Genomic DNA, 16,161 nt, shown 5'->3' with positions numbered 1-16,161 from the left:
GCTGAGTGTAAATTGTTTTGTCCAGTGATGATGGAAGGATACCTGCATATAAATTATTTTGCTCCTTGCTGATTGGCAGATGCCTGGGTATAAATCATTTTGCCTCTTGCTGATTGGAGGATACCCGGATATAAATAAATGTGTTCATTGCTGATTGGCAGATACCTGGGTATAAATCACTTTACCGGTTGCTGATTGGCTGATACCCGTGTATAAATCATTTTGCCCATTGCTGCTGGATCTTGCCTTTACTGAAACCTTCATTTTTTCAGTCCCTGGTGAGCTACCTGGATCTAGAGCCTCAGACGGAAACAGCTCCAGCTCCAGATGCAGCCCTGCAATAACAAAACCCTTAGAAATGTCAGGGATCAAACCCAGGGCCTCATAGAGGTAAAGCATGCACTCTACCACTGAGCTACATCCCCCACACAGAACTATGGCCTACCCCTGTGAGAACTCCTTTCTATGCCTGGTTCTCAGCCCAGCTCCCCAAATCCATTCCCCCACCTGGGGCGTTTGGCCCAAGGGTGAGGTCAGGAGTGGACACGGGCCTGGAGTTAAGAGGGGCTGGACATAAATTTGGAGAGGGGACTGATGGAGGGCGGGGGAGGTTCCTTGATGCCATGGGGGCGGGATTTGCCCTCAGCAGACTGGAAGCCTTTAAACCTCATGGATCCCGTATGGCCCTAGGAGGAGAGGGGGACCTATATGGCCCTGGGGGAGGGGTCCCTTATTGCCCTGGGGAAGTGGGGTCCCTATTTGTCCTATATGGCCCTGGGGGAGGGGTCCCTTATTGCCCTGGGGAGGTGGGGTCCCTATTTGTCCCATATGGCCCTGGGGGAGGGGTCCCTTATTGCCCTGGGGAGGTGGGGTCCCTATTTGTTCCATATGGCCCTGGGGGACGGCTCAGCGCAGGGGGAAGGGGCCGTTGCCCTTCTCTCTGCCCTCGGTCAAGATGCCGGCCCGTCGCCGCCGCCGGCCGATCTCGCGAGATCTCCTCCCAGCGCACGGGCGCTCTCTCGCGCTCTCTCTCGTCCGCGCGCGGGGCGCGGCGAAGGGCGGGGCCGGGCGCAGCTGGGTCGCTGGTCGGTTGCCAGGGGCAACGACGGGGCCTCGGGCCTGAGCGAGAGACAGAGACGGAGACGGAGACAGAGCGCGGCCGGGGGTGGGCGCGCGGGGCGGGGGGTGCGGGGGAGTCTCTATGCGGGGGCAGTGACGGAGGTGTTCCACGAGGGGGAGTCTGGGGCGGGGGGGTTCCACGAGGGGGAGTTTGGGGGGGCTCGGGGATGGGGCGGGGGGGTTCCACGAGGGGGGGCGTGGGGAGGGGGAGTCTCTATGGGGGAGGTTCCACGAGGGGGGGTGCGGGGCTGGGGGAAGGGGACGGGGGGGTTCCACCAGGGGGGGATGGGGAGGGGGAGTCTCTATGGGGGGTTCAGGGATGGGGCGCGGGGGTTCCATGAGGGGGGCATGGGGCTGGGGGAGGGGGTCTGCACGGGGGTGGCAGAGATGTGGGGGGGAATGGGGGACAATGGGGATTGGGGCATTCCATGGGGGGCTGCGGTGGGGACGACGGGAGATGGGGGCTCCACGGGGGCAATGGGGGAGACTCCCCAGGGAGGGGGCAGGGGGGCCTGGTGCTGCCTTTGGTCAGCCCAACCTGACGCCTTTGCTCTCCCCCGGCCAGGCCCTGCCCAAAGGACCCTGCCTGCGTGGGGGGCGCCTGGAGATGACGCTGGTCAGCGGATTGATGCCCGCCCGTTTCCTGACCCTCACGGCCCATCTCGTCATCGTCATCACCATCTTCTGGTCCCGGGTAAGAGACCCCGACGACGCCCACCCTGTATGACACCTACGATCTTACACCCAGACAGCATGCCCGCCCATCCACCCCGACAACGCCCACGCTGTATGACACCCAGGATCTACACCCAGACAGCATGCCCGCCCATCCACCCCGACGACGCCCACGCTGTATGACACCCAGGATCTACACCCAGACAGCATGCCCGCCCATCCACCCTGACAACGCACACCCGTGTGACGCCCACAACATATACCCATACAGCACACCTGCTCACCCGTACAGCATGCCCATCCATCCACCACAATGACGCACACCTGTATGGCACCCACAAGGTACACCTATACAGCACACCTGCCCGCATACCCTGACGATGCCCACCCATACAGCACTCCCATCCGGAAACGCCCGCCCGCCCTGACAACACACACCTGTATGAGGTACATACCTTGTGAGGTACACCCATACAGCATGCCTGCCTGCCCACCCCAAGGATGTACACCCATATGACGTACACCTGTACAACATGTCTGCCCCGATGACACATACCTTTATGATACCCGCGGCCTGTGATGTACACCCATACAACATGCCGACCCTGATGATGCCTGTGATGCACACCCACCCCCACAACGCACGCCTCGCCCATACGACGACCATGCTTACAACACACACCACCATAACACACCCGCGCCTACAATACATCCCCAGACCATATGCCCATCCCGACGATGGCCACCTGCCCCCACGACGCACACCTGTACAACATCCATCCATATGACACACCACCCGTACAATGTGCACAGCTGCCCCGGCAACACCCGCCTGCCACTACCCCATGCACAGCCCTGCGACACACATACAGATCTCCCAATACACTCACCACCTAACACGGTGTAGATCAGTGGTCTCCAAAGTGGGGTGCGCTCAAGAGGATCCTGGGGGGTGCGCGGCAGAAGGAGCGCTTTTTTTTTTTTTTTTGCTTCGGCGCGGCAGGGGGTGCGTGCTCAAAAATTTTTTACTGATAGGGGTGCGCGATCAAAAAAGTTTGGAGACCACTGGTGTAGACGATCATCCAACACACACCCCTCACGCAACAGGGCTTCCATCTCACCCACACATCGCGCCCCTCCCATCCCCCAGCATGTGCACCCGCTGCACACTCACCGCACACACACACGGTTACTTTCCAGAGGTGAGAGGAGGGGTGTGGGGAGCACTGGCTGCAGGAATCCGGGAGGGGTTGTGGCTGCAGGGAGGTGGGTAGCAACAATGTGGACCAGGACTCCTGGGTTCTATCCCAGCTCTGGGAGAGGAGTGGGGACTGGTGGGTTAGAGCAGGGGGGCTGGGAGCCAGGACTTCTGGGTTCTTTCCCCGGCTCTGGGAAGGGAGTGGGGGCTGGTGGGTTAAAGCAGGGGGGGCTGGGAGCTAGGATGGCATCCTTTCCCCTGCCTCTGCTCTGCCCCCCGACTCTGCCCCAGCCCACCCTCCACTGAGTGGCGCGCCCAGGACACTGCAGCCTGCAGGGCTGATCTTGCTGCCCCCTGTCTTCCAGGACAACAACGTCCTCGCCTCGCTGCCCCTGCAGTACAGCCAGCAGCAGTACCAGCGCCAGGACGTGGAGTGAGTCAGCCAGGGACTGGGGGGAGACCAGGGTGTGCAGGGGACCGGGGACACCTGGGATGACAGGTGGGAGGAGGATGGGCCCAGCAGGGCACGGGGGGAGGATGCTGGGACTGCAGAGGGGGCCGAAGTGGGCTCAGAGAGGGGGGAGGCGTGAGATTGCAGGGGGCTGGGCCTGTGGGGAGACCGGGGCAGGCAGAAGTGGCCTGGGAGTGAGGGATGGCGTACGGGGTTGTGCCCGCCCCGGCCTGGGCCCACGTATCCCTGTGTCTCCGGTCCGGGCGTCGACGCTGACCCCAGGCTGGTGGTGGCCCTGTCGGTGACGCTGGGCTTGTTCGCCGTGGAGCTGGCCGGCTTCCTGTCCGGGGTGTCCATGTTCAACCACACGCAGAGTCTGCTCTGTATCCTTCCGCCCTGCTGGGGGGGGGACGAACTCTGCAACCCCCCCCGACTGGTGTTACAGCACCCCCTGGGCACCTACCTGCTCTCCCCCCACAGCACAATGACTGTCGTCCCCAGGGGGCGCCACCTCTAGTCTGCACTTGCTGTCTCGGGGGGCGGAGGGGGAATGGGACACTGGGCCTGTCCCCTCTAGGGGGCGCTGGTTCCCCTTCGGCCCCAGGGCGGGGACTGCCTGGCTCAGGAAGGTGGGGAATGGGAAGGAGAGGGTGTCACTCAGCTAACCCCAAAAGATCACCCTGGTTAGCACTGTTGGCATCCACAGTGGAGAGACCAGGGCCTGGATGGGTCTGGGAGAGGGGGGACTGGGGCAGCCCCCTGCCCCGCCCCCGCCCCAGCTGCATCTGCCCCCCCACATCGGTCCCCGTTGTTGGTCCCTGACTGCTCCCACCCCAGCCATCGGGGCCCACACTGCCGCCGCCGTGGCCCTCCTCTTCTTCCTCTTCGACCAGTGGGACAGCAGCCTCTACTGGCGGATCTTTGCCTTCTGCAGGTCAGTGGCACCCCCTGCAGGAGCCGCAACCCCTTCCCTCTGCACCGCACCCCAGGAACCAACGCCTCCTAGCGGGGACAGGCCCCATCCCCCATTCCCTGCCCCTCTGACCCAGCCAGTCCCCGTCCTGGGGCCGGAGGGAAGCCAGCACCCCCTAGCGGGGACAGGCCCCATCCCCCATTCCCTGCCCCTCTGACCCAGCCAGTCCCCGCCCTGGGGCCGGAGGGAAGCCAGCACCCCCTAGCGGGGACAGGCCCCATCCCCCATTCCCTGCCCCTCTGACCCAGCCAGTCCCCGCCCTGGGGCCGGAGGGAAGCCAGCACCCCCTAGCGGGGACAGGCCCCATCCCCCATTCCCTGCCCCTCTGACCCAGCCAGTCCCCGCCCTGGGGCCGGAGGGAAGCCAGCACCCCCTAGCGGGGACAGGCCCCATCCCCCATTCCCTGCCCCTCTGACCCAGCCAGTCCCCGCCCTGGGGCCGGAGGGAAGCCAGCACCCCCTAGCGGGGACAGGCCCCGGACCCCATTCCCTGCCCCTCTGACCGCAGCCAGTCCCCGCCCTGGGGCCGGAGGGAAGCCAGCACCCCCTAGCGGGGACAGGCCCCGGACCCCATTCCCTGCCCCTCTGACCCAGCCAGTCCCCGCCCTGGGGCCGGAGGGAAGCCAGCACCCCCTAGCGGGGACAGGCCCCGGACCCCATTCCCTGCCCCTCTGACCCAGCCAGTCCCCGCCCTGGGGCCGGAGGGAAGCCAGCACCCCCTAGCGGGGACAGGCCCCGGACCCCATTCCCTGCCCCTCTGACCCAGCCAGTCCCCGCCCTGGGGCCGGAGGGAAGCCAGCACCCCCTAGCGGGGACAGGCCCCGGACCCCATTCCCTGCCCCTCTGACCCAGCCAGTCCCCACCCTGGGGCCGGAGGGAAGCCAGCACCCCCTAGCGGGGACAGGCCCCGGACCCCATTCCCTGCCCCTCTGACCCAGCCAGTCCCCGCCCTGGGGCCGGAGGGAAGCCAGCACCCCCTAGCGGGGACAGGCCCCGGACCCCATTCCCTGCCCCTCTGACCCAGCCAGTCCCCGCCCTGGGGCCGGAGGGAAGCCAGCACCCCCTAGCGGGGACAGGCCCCGGACCCCATTCCCTGCCCCTCTGACCCAGCCAGTCCCCGCCCTGGGGCCGGAGGGAAGCCAGCACCCCCTAGCGGGGACAGGCCCCGGACCCCATTCCCTGCCCCTCTGACCCAGCCAGTCCCCCGCCCTGGGGCCGGAGGGAAGCCAGCACCCCCTAGCGGGGACAGGCCCCGGACCCCATTCCCTGCCCCTCTGACCCAGCCAGTCCCCGCCCTGGGGCCGGAGGGAAGCCAGCACCCCCTAGCGGGGACAGGCCCCGGACCCCATTCCCTGCCCCTCTGACCCAGCCAGTCCCCGCCCTGGGGCCGGAGGGAAGCCAGCACCCCCTAGCGGGGACAGGCCCCGGACCCCATTCCCTGCCCCTCTGACCCAGCCAGTCCCCGCCCTGGGGGCCGGAGGGAAGCCAGCACCCCCTAGCGGGGACAGGCCCCCGGGACCCCATTCCCTGCCCCTCTGACCCAGCCAGTCCCCGCCCTGGGGCCGGAGGGAAGCCAGCACCCCCTAGCGGGGACAGGCCCCGGACCCCATTCCCTGCCCCTCTGACCCAGCCAGTCCCCGCCCTGGGGCCGGAGGGAAGCCAGCACCCCCTAGCGGGGACAGGCCCCGGACCCCCATTCCCTGCCCCTCTGACCCAGCCAGTCCCCGCCCTGGGGCCGGAGGGAAGCCAGCACCCCCTAGCGGGGACAGGCCCCGGACCCCATTCCCTGCCCCTCTGACCCAGCCAGTCCCCGCCCTGGGGCCGGAGGGAAGCCAGCACCCCCTAGCGGGGACAGGCCCCGGACCCCATTCCCTGCCCCTCTGACCCAGCCAGTCCCCGCCCTGGGGCCGGAGGGAAGCCAGCACCCCCTAGCGGGGACAGGCCCCGGACCCCATTCCCTGCCCCTCTGACCCAGCCAGTCCCCGCCCTGGGGCCGGAGGGAAGCCAGCACCCCCTAGCGGGGACAGGCCCCGGACCCCATTCCCTGCCCCTCTGACCCAGCCAGTCCCCGCCCTGGGGCCGGAGGGAAGCCAGCACCCCCTAGCGGGGACAGGCCCCCGGACCCCATTCCCTGCCCCTCTGACCCAGCCAGTCCCCGCCCTGGGGCCGGAGGGAAGCCAGCACCCCCTAGCGGGGACAGGCCCCGGACCCCATTCCCTGCCCCTCTGACCCAGCCAGTCCCCGCCCTGGGGCCGGAGGGAAGCCAGCACCCCCTAGCGGGGACAGGCCCCGGACCCCATTCCCTGCCCCTCTGACCCAGCCAGTCCCCGCCCTGGGGCCAGAGGGAAGCCAGCACCCCCTAGCGGGGGACAGGCCCCATCCCCCATTCCCTGCCCCTCTGACCCAGCCAGTCCCCGCCCTGGGGCCGGAGGGAAGCCAGCACCCCCCTAGCGGGGACAGGCCCCGGACCCCCATTCCCTGCCCCTCTGACCCAGCCAGTCCCCGCCCTGGGGCCGGAGGGAAGCCAGCACCCCCTAGCGGGGACAGGCCCCGGACCCCATTCCCTGCCCCTCTGACCCAGCCAGTCCCCGCCCTGGGGCCAGAGGGAAGCCAGCACCCCCTAGCGGGGACAGGCCCCGGACCCCATTCCCTGCCCCTCTGACCCAGCCAGTCCCCGCCCTGGGGCCAGGAGGGAAGCCAGCACCCCCTAGCGGGGACAGGCCCCGGACCCCATTCCCTGCCCCTCTGACCCAGCCAGTCCCCGCCCTGGGGCCGGAGGGAAGCCAGCACCCCCCTAGCGGGGACAGGCCCCGGACCCCATTCCCTGCCCCTCTGACCCAGCCAGTCCCCGCCCTGGGGCCGGAGGGAAGCCAGCACCCCCTAGCGGGGGACAGGCCCCGGACCCCATTCCCTGCCCCTCTGACCCAGCCAGTCCCCGCCCTGGGGCCGGAGGGAAGCCAGCACCCCCTAGCGGGGACAGGCCCCGGACCCCCATTCCCTGCCCCTCTGACCCCAGCCAGTCCCCGCCCTGGGGCCGGAGGGAAGCCAGCACCCCCTAGCGGGGACAGGCCCCGATCCCCCATTCCCTGCCCCTCTGACCCAGCCAGTCCCCGCCCTGGGGCCGGAGGGAAGCCAGCACCCCCTAGCGGGGACAGGCCCCGGACCCCATTCCCTGCCCCTCTGACCCAGCCAGTCCCTGCCCTGAGGGCCGGAGGGAAGCCAGCACCCCCTAGCGGGGACAGGCCCCGGACCCCCATTCCCTGCCCCTCTGACCCAGCCAGTCCCCGCCCTGGGGCCGGAGGGAAGCCAGCACCCCCCTAGCGGGGACAGGCCCCGGACCCCATTCCCTGCCCCTCTGACCCAGCCAGTCCCCGCCCTGGGGCCAGGAGGGAAGCCAGCACCCCCTAGCGGGGACAGGCCCCGGACCCCATTCCCTGCCCCTCTGACCCAGCCAGTCCCCTGCCCTGGGGCCGGAGGGAAGCCAGCACCCCCTAGCGGGGACAGGCCCCGGACCCCATTCCCTGCCCCTCTGACCCAGCCAGTCCCCGCCCTGGGGCCAGGAGGGAAGCCAGGCACCCCCCTAGCGGGGACAGGCCCCGGACCCCATTCCCTGCCCCCTCTGACCCAGCCAGTCCCCGCCCTGGGGCCGGAGGGAAGCCAGCACCCCCTAGCGGGGACAGGCCCCGGACCCCCATTCCCTGCCCCTCTGACCCAGCCAGTCCCCGCCCTGGGGCCGGAGGGAAGCCAGCACCCCCTAGCGGGGACAGGCCCCGGACCCCATTCCCTGCCCCTCTGACCCAGCCAGTCCCCGCCCTGGGGCCGGAGGGAAGCCAGCACCCCCTAGCGGGGACAGGCCCCGGACCCCATTCCCTGCCCCTCTGACCCAGCCAGTCCCCGCCCTGGGGCCGGAGGGAAGCCAGCACCCCCTAGCGGGGACAGGCCCCGGACCCCATTCCCTGCCCCTCTGACCCAGCCAGTCCCCGCCCTGGGGGCCGGAGGGAAGCCAGCACCCCCTAGCGGGGACAGGCCCCGGACCCCATTCCCTGCCCCTCTGACCCAGCCAGTCCCCGCCCTGGGGCCGGAGGGAAGCCAGCACCCCCTAGCGGGGACAGGCCCCCGGACCCCATTCCCTGCCCCTCTGACCCAGCCAGTCCCCGCCCTGGGGCCGGAGGGAAGCCAGCACCCCCCTAGCGGGGACAGGCCCCGGACCCCCATTCCCTGCCCCTCTGACCCAGCCAGTCCCCGCCCTGGGGCCGGAGGGAAGCCAGCACCCCCCTAGCGGGGACAGGCCCCCGGACCCCATTCCCTGCCCCTCTGACCCAGCCAGTCCCCGCGCCCTGGGGCCGGAGGGAAGCCAGCACCCCCTAGCGGGGACAGGCCCCGGACCCCCATTCCCTGCCCCTCTGACCCAGCCAGTCCCCCGCCCTGGGGGCCGGAGGGAAGCCAGCACCCCCTAGCGGGGACAGGCCCCGGACCCCATTCCCTGCCCCTCTGACCCAGCCAGTCCCCGCCCTGGGGCCGGAGGGAAGCCAGCACCCCCTAGCGGGGACAGGCCCCGGACCCCCATTCCCTGCCCCTCTGACCCAGCCAGTCCCCGCCCTGGGGCCGGAGGGAAGCCAGCACCCCCTAGCGGGGGACAGGCCCCGGACCCCATTCCCTGCCCCTCTGACCCAGCCAGTCCCCGCCCTGGGGCCGGAGGGAAGCCAGCACCCCCCTAGCGGGGACAGGCCCCGGACCCCATTCCCTGCCCCTCTGACCCAGCCAGTCCCCGCCCTGGGGCCGGAGGGAAGCCAGCACCCCCTAGCGGGGACAGGCCCCGGACCCCATTCCCTGCCCCTCTGACCCAGCCAGTCCCCGCCCTGGGGCCGGAGGGAAGCCAGCACCCCCCTAGCGGGGACAGGCCCCGGACCCCATTCCCTGCCCCTCTGACCCAGCCAGTCCCCCGCCCTGGGGCCGGAGGGAAGCCAGCACCCCCTAGCGGGGACAGGCCCCGGACCCCATTCCCTGCCCCTCTGACCCAGCCAGTCCCCGCCCTGGGGCCGGAGGGAAGCCAGCACCCCCCTAGCGGGGACAGGCCCCGGACCCCATTCCCTGCCCCTCTGACCCAGCCAGTCCCCGCCCTGGGGCCGGAGGGAAGCCAGCACCCCTCTAGCGGGGACAGGCCCCGGACCCCATTCCCTGCCCCTCTGACCCAGCCAGTCCCCGCCCTGGGGCCGGAGGGAAGCCAGCACCCCCTAGCGGGGACAGGCCCCGGACCCCATTCCCTGCCCCTCTGACCCAGCCAGTCCCCGCCCTGGGGCCGGAGGGAAGCCAGCACCCCCTAGCGGGGGACAGGCCCCGGACCCCATTCCCTGCCCCTCTGACCCAGCCAGTCCCCGCCCTGGGGCCGGAGGGAAGCCAGCACCCCCTAGCGGGGACAGGCCCCGGACCCCATTCCCTGCCCCTCTGACCCAGCCAGTCCCCGCCCTGGGGCCGGAGGGAAAGCCAGCACCCCCTAGCGGGGACAGGCCCCGGACCCCATTCCCTGCCCCTCTGACCCAGCCAGTCCCCGCCCTGGGGCCGGAGGGAAGCCAGCACCCCCTAGCGGGGACAGGGCCCCGGACCCCATTCCCTGCCCCTCTGACCCAGCCAGTCCCCGCCCTGGGGGCCAGAGGGAAGCCAGCACCTCCCTAGCGGGGACAGGCCCCATCCCCCATTCCCTGCCCCTCTGACCCAGCCAGTCCCCGCCCTGGGGCCGGAGGGAAGCCAGCACCCCCTAGCGGGGACAGGCCCCGATCCCCCATTCCCTGCCCCTCTGACCCAGCCAGTCCCCGCCCTGGGGCCGGAGGGAAGCCAGCACCCCCTAGCGGGGACAGGCCCCGGGCCAGTCCCCGCCCTGGGGCCAGAGGGAAGCCAGCACCCCCTAGCGGGGACAGGCCCCGGACCCCATTCCCTGCCCCTCTGACCCAGCCAGTCCCCGCCCTGGGGCCAGAGGGAAGCCAGCACCCCCTAGCGGGGACAGGCCCCGGACCCCATTCCCTGCCCCTCTGACCCAGCCAGTCCCCGCCCTGGGGCCGGAGGGAAGCCAGCACCCCCTAGCGGGGGACAGGCCCCGGACCCCATTCCCTGCCCCTCTGACCCAGCCAGTCCCCGCCCTGGGGCCGGAGGGAAGCCAGCACCCCCCTAGCGGGGACAGGCCCCGGACCCCATTCCCTGCCCCTCTGACCCAGCCAGTCCCCGCCCTGGGGCCGGAGGGAAGCCAGCACCCCCTAGCGGGGACAGGCCCCGGACCCCATTCCCTGCCCCTCTGACCCAGCCAGTCCCCGCCCTGGGGCCGGAGGGAAGCCAGCACCCCCTAGCGGGGACAGGCCCCATCCCCCATTCCCTGCCCCTCTGACCCAGCCAGTCCCCGCCCTGGGGCCGGAGGGAAGCCAGCACCCCCTAGCGGGGACAGGCCCCGGACCCCATTCCCTGCCCCTCTGACCCAGCCAGTCCCTGCCCTGAGGCCGGAGGGAAGCCAGCACCCCCTAGCGGGGACAGGCCCCGGACCCCATTCCCTGCCCCTCTGACCCAGCCAGTCCCCGCCCTGGGGCCGGAGGGAAGCCAGCACCCCCTAGCGGGGACAGGCCCCGGACCCCATTCCCTGCCCCTCTGACCCAGCCAGTCCCCGCCCTGGGGCCAGAGGGAAGCCAGCACCCCCTAGCGGGGACAGGCCCCGGACCCCATTCCCTGCCCCTCTGACCCAGCCAGTCCCTGCCCTGGGGCCGGAGGGAAGCCAGCACCCCCTAGCGGGGACAGGCCCCGGACCCCATTCCCTGCCCCTCTGACCCAGCCAGTCCCCGCCCTGGGGCCAGAGGGAAGCCGGCACCCCCTAGCGGGGACAGGCCCCGGACCCCATTCCCTGCCCCTCTGACCCAGCCAGTCCCCCGCCCTGGGGCCGGAGGGAAGCCAGCACCCCCTAGCGGGGACAGGCCCCATCCCCCATTCCCTGCCCCTCTGACCCAGCCAGTCCCCGCCCTGGGGCCGGAGGGAAGCCAGCACCCCCTAGCGGGGACAGGCCCCGGACCCCATTCCCTGCCCCTCTGACCCAGCCAGTCCCCGCCCTGGGGCCGGAGGGAAGCCAGCACCCCCTAGCGGGGACAGGCCCCGGACCCCCATTCCCTGCCCCTCTGACCCAGCCAGTCCCCGCCCCTGGGGCCGGAGGGAAGCCAGCACCCCCCTAGCGGGGACAGGCCCCGGACCCCATTCCCTGCCCCTCTGACCCAGCCAGTCCCCGCCCTGGGGCCGGAGGGAAGCCGGCACCCCCTAGAGGGCAAAGGGCCTGTCTCCCGGGGCCTGTTCTCTCCACGACGGGTTATTTTCCTGACGGCTCCTCCCCAGCACTGGCTGCTCACTGCAGCGCCTCCATCTGTCTCTCCTTCTTCGTCTTGGAGCGCTGGGAGAGCGCCACCTACTGGTACATCCTGGCCTTCTGCAGGTAGATGCCCCCGAGAGGGAGGGACGGGGTGGGCCCCTCGGGAACGTCCTGCCCATGGCAGAGCCCCTGGCACTAATCCCGCCTGCCCTTGTGCCCCCAGCGCCCTGCCCGCTGCCTTCGAGATCCTGCTCTTTGTGTCCGTCTTCGGGTTCAAGAGGAAGCCCCTGTGAGCCGGAGCTGGGCCCCTCGGGAGGTCTGTACCGCTGGCCCCACAGGCTCTGAGCCGGGTGGTGGATACGCCGGACGGGGAGCTCGCCGCTGCTCCTCAGCCCTACAGACCTGGCGCTGGGACGGGGGCAGCTGGTGATGGGGTGGCTGCATGGGGCAGTCAGGACCTGGTGCTCTGCCTCTAAGGGGCAGGGCTGAGTTAGCCCCATAGGAGCCTGCAGTGGCCTGCACCAGGACACCCCAGTGGCAGCAGGCGGTACTGCACCCTGCATCAGTCCCATAGCAACCTGCAGCGCCCCCCAGGACACCGCAGTGGCAGCAGGAGATACTGCACCCTGCGTCAGCCCCATGGGACCTTGCAACGCCCCCCAGTGGCAGCAGGCAGTACTGCACTTGGCAGTGCGTCAGCCCCATTGCACAGCAGTGATAGGATCAGTGGGGTGGAGCCCCTAAGGAGCGGCTGACGCGGGCAAGGGAGAAGAATTATTCCTCTGTTTCTACCAGCTGCTCCCCCCTCTGGCCGTGACCCCCTCCCCACCCCAGGGCTGGGGCTGTGCCCTGGAGCCCGCCCTGCCTCGTGAATAAACTGGCTTTCCTAACCGGAGCTGGGGTCTGTTCCAGTCTGCTCCCCCCCTCCCCATGGGCTGGGGGGCAGAACTCACACGGTGAGGGGCTTTGGGGGTGATCCCATGAGAAGGGGGCTGATTTGGCAGGGGGCGCTTTCCCCTCACAGTCACTGCTGGCCCCAGGGGGCTGTGCGTCAAGCTTGAGGGACAAATGCAGTGCAGGCACCGGCAGAGCTGGGGGGGGGAGGGCTGGGCTAGCGGGGACTGCGGGTCGGGAGTGAGGGGCACCGGCAGAGCTGGTGGGGGGGGCAGGGCTGGGCTAGCAGGGGCTGTGGGTCGGGGAGTGAGGGGCACCGGCAGGGCTGGGGGGGCGCAGGGCTGGGCTAGCGGGGACTGCGGGTCGGGAGTGAGGGGCACCGGCAGGGCTGGGCTAGCGGGGACTGCGGGTCGGGAGTGAGGGGCACCGGCAGGGCTGGGCTAGCGGGGACTGCGGGTCGGGAGTGAGGGGCACCGGCAGAGCTGGGGGGGGGGCAGGGCCGGGGCTAGCAGGGGCTGCGGGTCGGGAGTGAGGGGCACCGGCAGAGCTGGGGGGGTTTGGGCTAGCAGGGGCTGCGGGTCGGGAGTGAGGGGCACCGGCAGAGCTGGGGGGGGCAGGGCCGGGCTAGCAGGGGCTGCGGGTCGGGAGTGAGGGGCACCGGCAGAGCTGGGGGGAGCCCAGGGCCGGGCTAGCAGGGGCTGCGGGTTGGGAATGAGGGGCACCGGCAGAGCTGTGGGGGGGCAGGGCTGGGCTAGCAGGGGCTGCGGGTCGGGAGTGAGGGGCACCGGCAGAGCTGGGGGGGGGGGCCAGGGCTGGGCTAGCGAGGACTGCGGGTCGGGAGTGAGGGGCACCGGCAGAGCTGGGGGGGGGCAGGGCTGGGCTAGCAGGGGCTGCGGGTCAGGAGTGAGGGGCACCGGCAGAGCTGGGGGGGGGGCAGGGCTGGGTTAGCAGGGGCTGTGAGTCGGGACTGAGGGGCACTGGCAGGGCTGGGGGGGGGCAGGGCTGGGCTAGCAGGGGCTGTGAGTCGGGACTGAGGGGCACTGGCAGGGCTGGGGGGGGCAGGGCTGGGCTAGCAGGGGCTGTGAGTCGGGACTGAGGGGCACTGGCAGGGCTGGGCTAGCAGGGGCTGTGATTCGGGAGTGAGGGGCACTGACAGGGCTGGGGGGGCTGACTGAATATCTGGGGCTGAGAACAGGAACTTTAATACTGTGTTGAATGGATCAGCCATTAACATCATAAAGCCCCCCCACCCCTCCCGCACACGGGCGCTGTTGGGTCCATCCACCCCCACTGCCCCACCTGGGCATAGTGGTGAGATTCCCTGGGGAGCAGAGTGGGGGTCTTCCTGGGGTGGGGGTCAGGAGGTAGGAATGGGCTGATCGGGGGAGGGGCTGCTCAGACCCAGGGATTGTCCCCACCTCGGGGGAGCTGATCAGTGGGTGGAGCTGCGGGGGCTCCCCAGTATGCCCCCATACGGGTAAACCACAGACCCATCAGCCACCCCCCCAATCCGTCCCCCCACGTCCCTGTCCCTCCCCCAGCCCATCCATCCATCCTCACACATCTTTGTCCCTCCCACGCATCCCCCCAATTCATCCACCCCCCAAAACCCCCCCAAGGGAGTCGGGGCAGCACCCAGCGCCACGGGGCCCCGGTCTCGGTCGGAGGGGTCCAGGCAGCGCCCGGTGCCACGGGGCCCCAGTCTCAGTTGGGGGGGGGGGTCTGGGCGGTGCCCCGCGCGACGTGGCCCCGGTCTCGGTCGGGGGGGTCTGGGCAGCGCCCTGTAGAATGAATGCCCCGTGCCAACATTAACTAACAGTGATGTGCAGTGGGACGGTGTGAGGCCCTGCCCATCACTCTGATGCCCAGCGAGCTGTGCGGAGAAACACAGTCCCCTGCGCTTGCAGTTAAAGGACCAATGCTCACACTGCCCCCTCCCACACACACACAGGGGGTCACAAGAGTAGCTCCCTGGAGCCACAGCTACTGCAGCTCGGTGCCCGGGTGTGACATGAGTGTGATGGGGCTCAGACCTGCCCCCCACCAGCAATGAGGCCAGAGACTGGGGGAAGGGGGGCTCTGCCACTGCTCCAGAGCCCCATGGAAGATTGTGGGGAGCTGCAAACCCGTCCGTGCAGAACGACCAGAGTTGGGGGGGGGGTCAGTTCTCTCTCTCTCTCTCTCTCTCTCTCTCTCTCTCTCTCTCTCTCACACACACACACACACACACACACACACACACACACACACACACACACACACACACACACACACACACACACACACACACACACACACAGAGAGAGAGAGAGAGAGAGAGAGAGAGAGAGAGAGAGCTGCAAATCCGCTTGCCTGTCTTTTTGGTAGTCACGGTCACAGCCCTGACACCGCTGTTACAAAAAGCCACATGCCCCTCTTTCCTGACACATACGGTCGCTACCGGCTTGCGGCATATGCAAACATGCGCCGCGGGGCATTGTGGGAGGACAGAACGGGGCCGGTAATGCGCAGCCTTTTGCCATCCGGGGCCCCGACCGAAGCCTCGCGGGGCGAGGGGGGGCAGGACCAGCGGGGGGGTGTCTCCCGGGGGGGGGGGGGTGGGATTGCGGCGCTCACCCTGACCTATAGAGCCGTGGCCGGGCGTTGGGTTCCGGCGGCGGGGAGTATTCTGCATCGTCAGTGAGGTACATCCTTACCTGTTCCCCCGTTGGGGTGCAGCACATGATGATCGGAGAGCGTATGAGACGTGATTAAGAGTCTCCGCAGCCGCGGTTTGCAACACCGCGGCTCGCTCCTATCTGAACCTCACTGGCGTGCCCCGCTATGGAGCGTGGTGGGGGTTGCTGGGATGGGGACCTGCTGGGGTCCTGCGAGCGGCTCGTGGGGTTTATTACTCTAGTGCTGCGCATATAGCCTGTGTTTCTGTAGTTGTAACCTTACAGGCACAATCTGTTCCTTTCCAATAGCGGGGGACAATGCTGTAATGTTACAGTCACAATCGATTCCTTTCCAATAGTGGGGGGACAACGCTGTAACGACCTATCCCGTTGCGTTAACATTACAATCACAGTCTATCCCAGTGCAAACGTTATAACGTTACAGTCCCACCACACCAGGGAGACGAGGGGGGTAAAAAGAAGGGGGGACTGTTTGGCCTGGAAAAGAGACGATGGACGGAGTGGGTAGGAGATCGATAAGTGTTCTTCACCCCTTCGCACAACCCCTGGGCAGCCAGGGGTCACCTGCTGTCCCGGCAGCGCTGCGGTTGAAAACCAAGCACACGGTTAACCTGCGGAACTCCTTGCCACTGGATGTGGGCGAAAGCTGGAAGCCACAGGTCCAGCTGCTGGCTATGACCCAAGCCAGCCAGGGACGCAGCCCCGTGCTCCAGTTGTCCCTGGGCCCCCTGGCTCTGAGCCCAACCCCCCCCCCCCCCTCCGCCCTGGTGCCAGGGTGAGGGGCTCCAGGGCGGGGGACCAGCACCATCCTCACTGCTCTGATTGGCGGGGAGTTTGCAAC

At 69.2% G+C, this 16,161-nt stretch overlaps 1 protein-coding gene and 1 non-coding gene across 2 annotated transcripts; both read left to right on the top strand.

Annotated features, from left to right (window-relative positions):
• The first annotated feature begins 1,726 nt into the window (after nucleotides 1–1,726).
• On the top strand, nucleotides 1,727–12,041 carry LOC135889521 (transmembrane protein 107-like). Its single transcript, XM_065417386.1, has 5 exons — nucleotides 1,727–1,813; nucleotides 3,358–3,425; nucleotides 3,726–3,826; nucleotides 4,281–4,377; nucleotides 11,972–12,041. The coding sequence occupies exons 1-5, from the start codon at nucleotides 1,727–1,729 to the stop codon at nucleotides 12,039–12,041; spliced, it is 423 nt and encodes a 140-aa protein (XP_065273458.1).
• Nucleotides 12,042–15,315: 3,274 nt separating this feature from the next.
• Nucleotides 15,316–15,445, top strand: LOC135889703 (U8 small nucleolar RNA). The gene has a single exon (XR_010562035.1). It is a non-coding gene; the product is annotated as a U8 small nucleolar RNA (small nucleolar RNA).
• Nucleotides 15,446–16,161: the final 716 nt, after the last annotated feature.

This window comes from Emys orbicularis, chromosome 15 (genome assembly GCF_028017835.1).
Source record: "Emys orbicularis isolate rEmyOrb1 chromosome 15, rEmyOrb1.hap1, whole genome shotgun sequence".
Lineage (NCBI taxonomy): Eukaryota > Metazoa > Chordata > Testudines > Emydidae > Emys > Emys orbicularis.
Note: the sequence above shows the minus strand (reverse complement) of the source record. Positions and strands in the feature narration are given on the sequence as shown.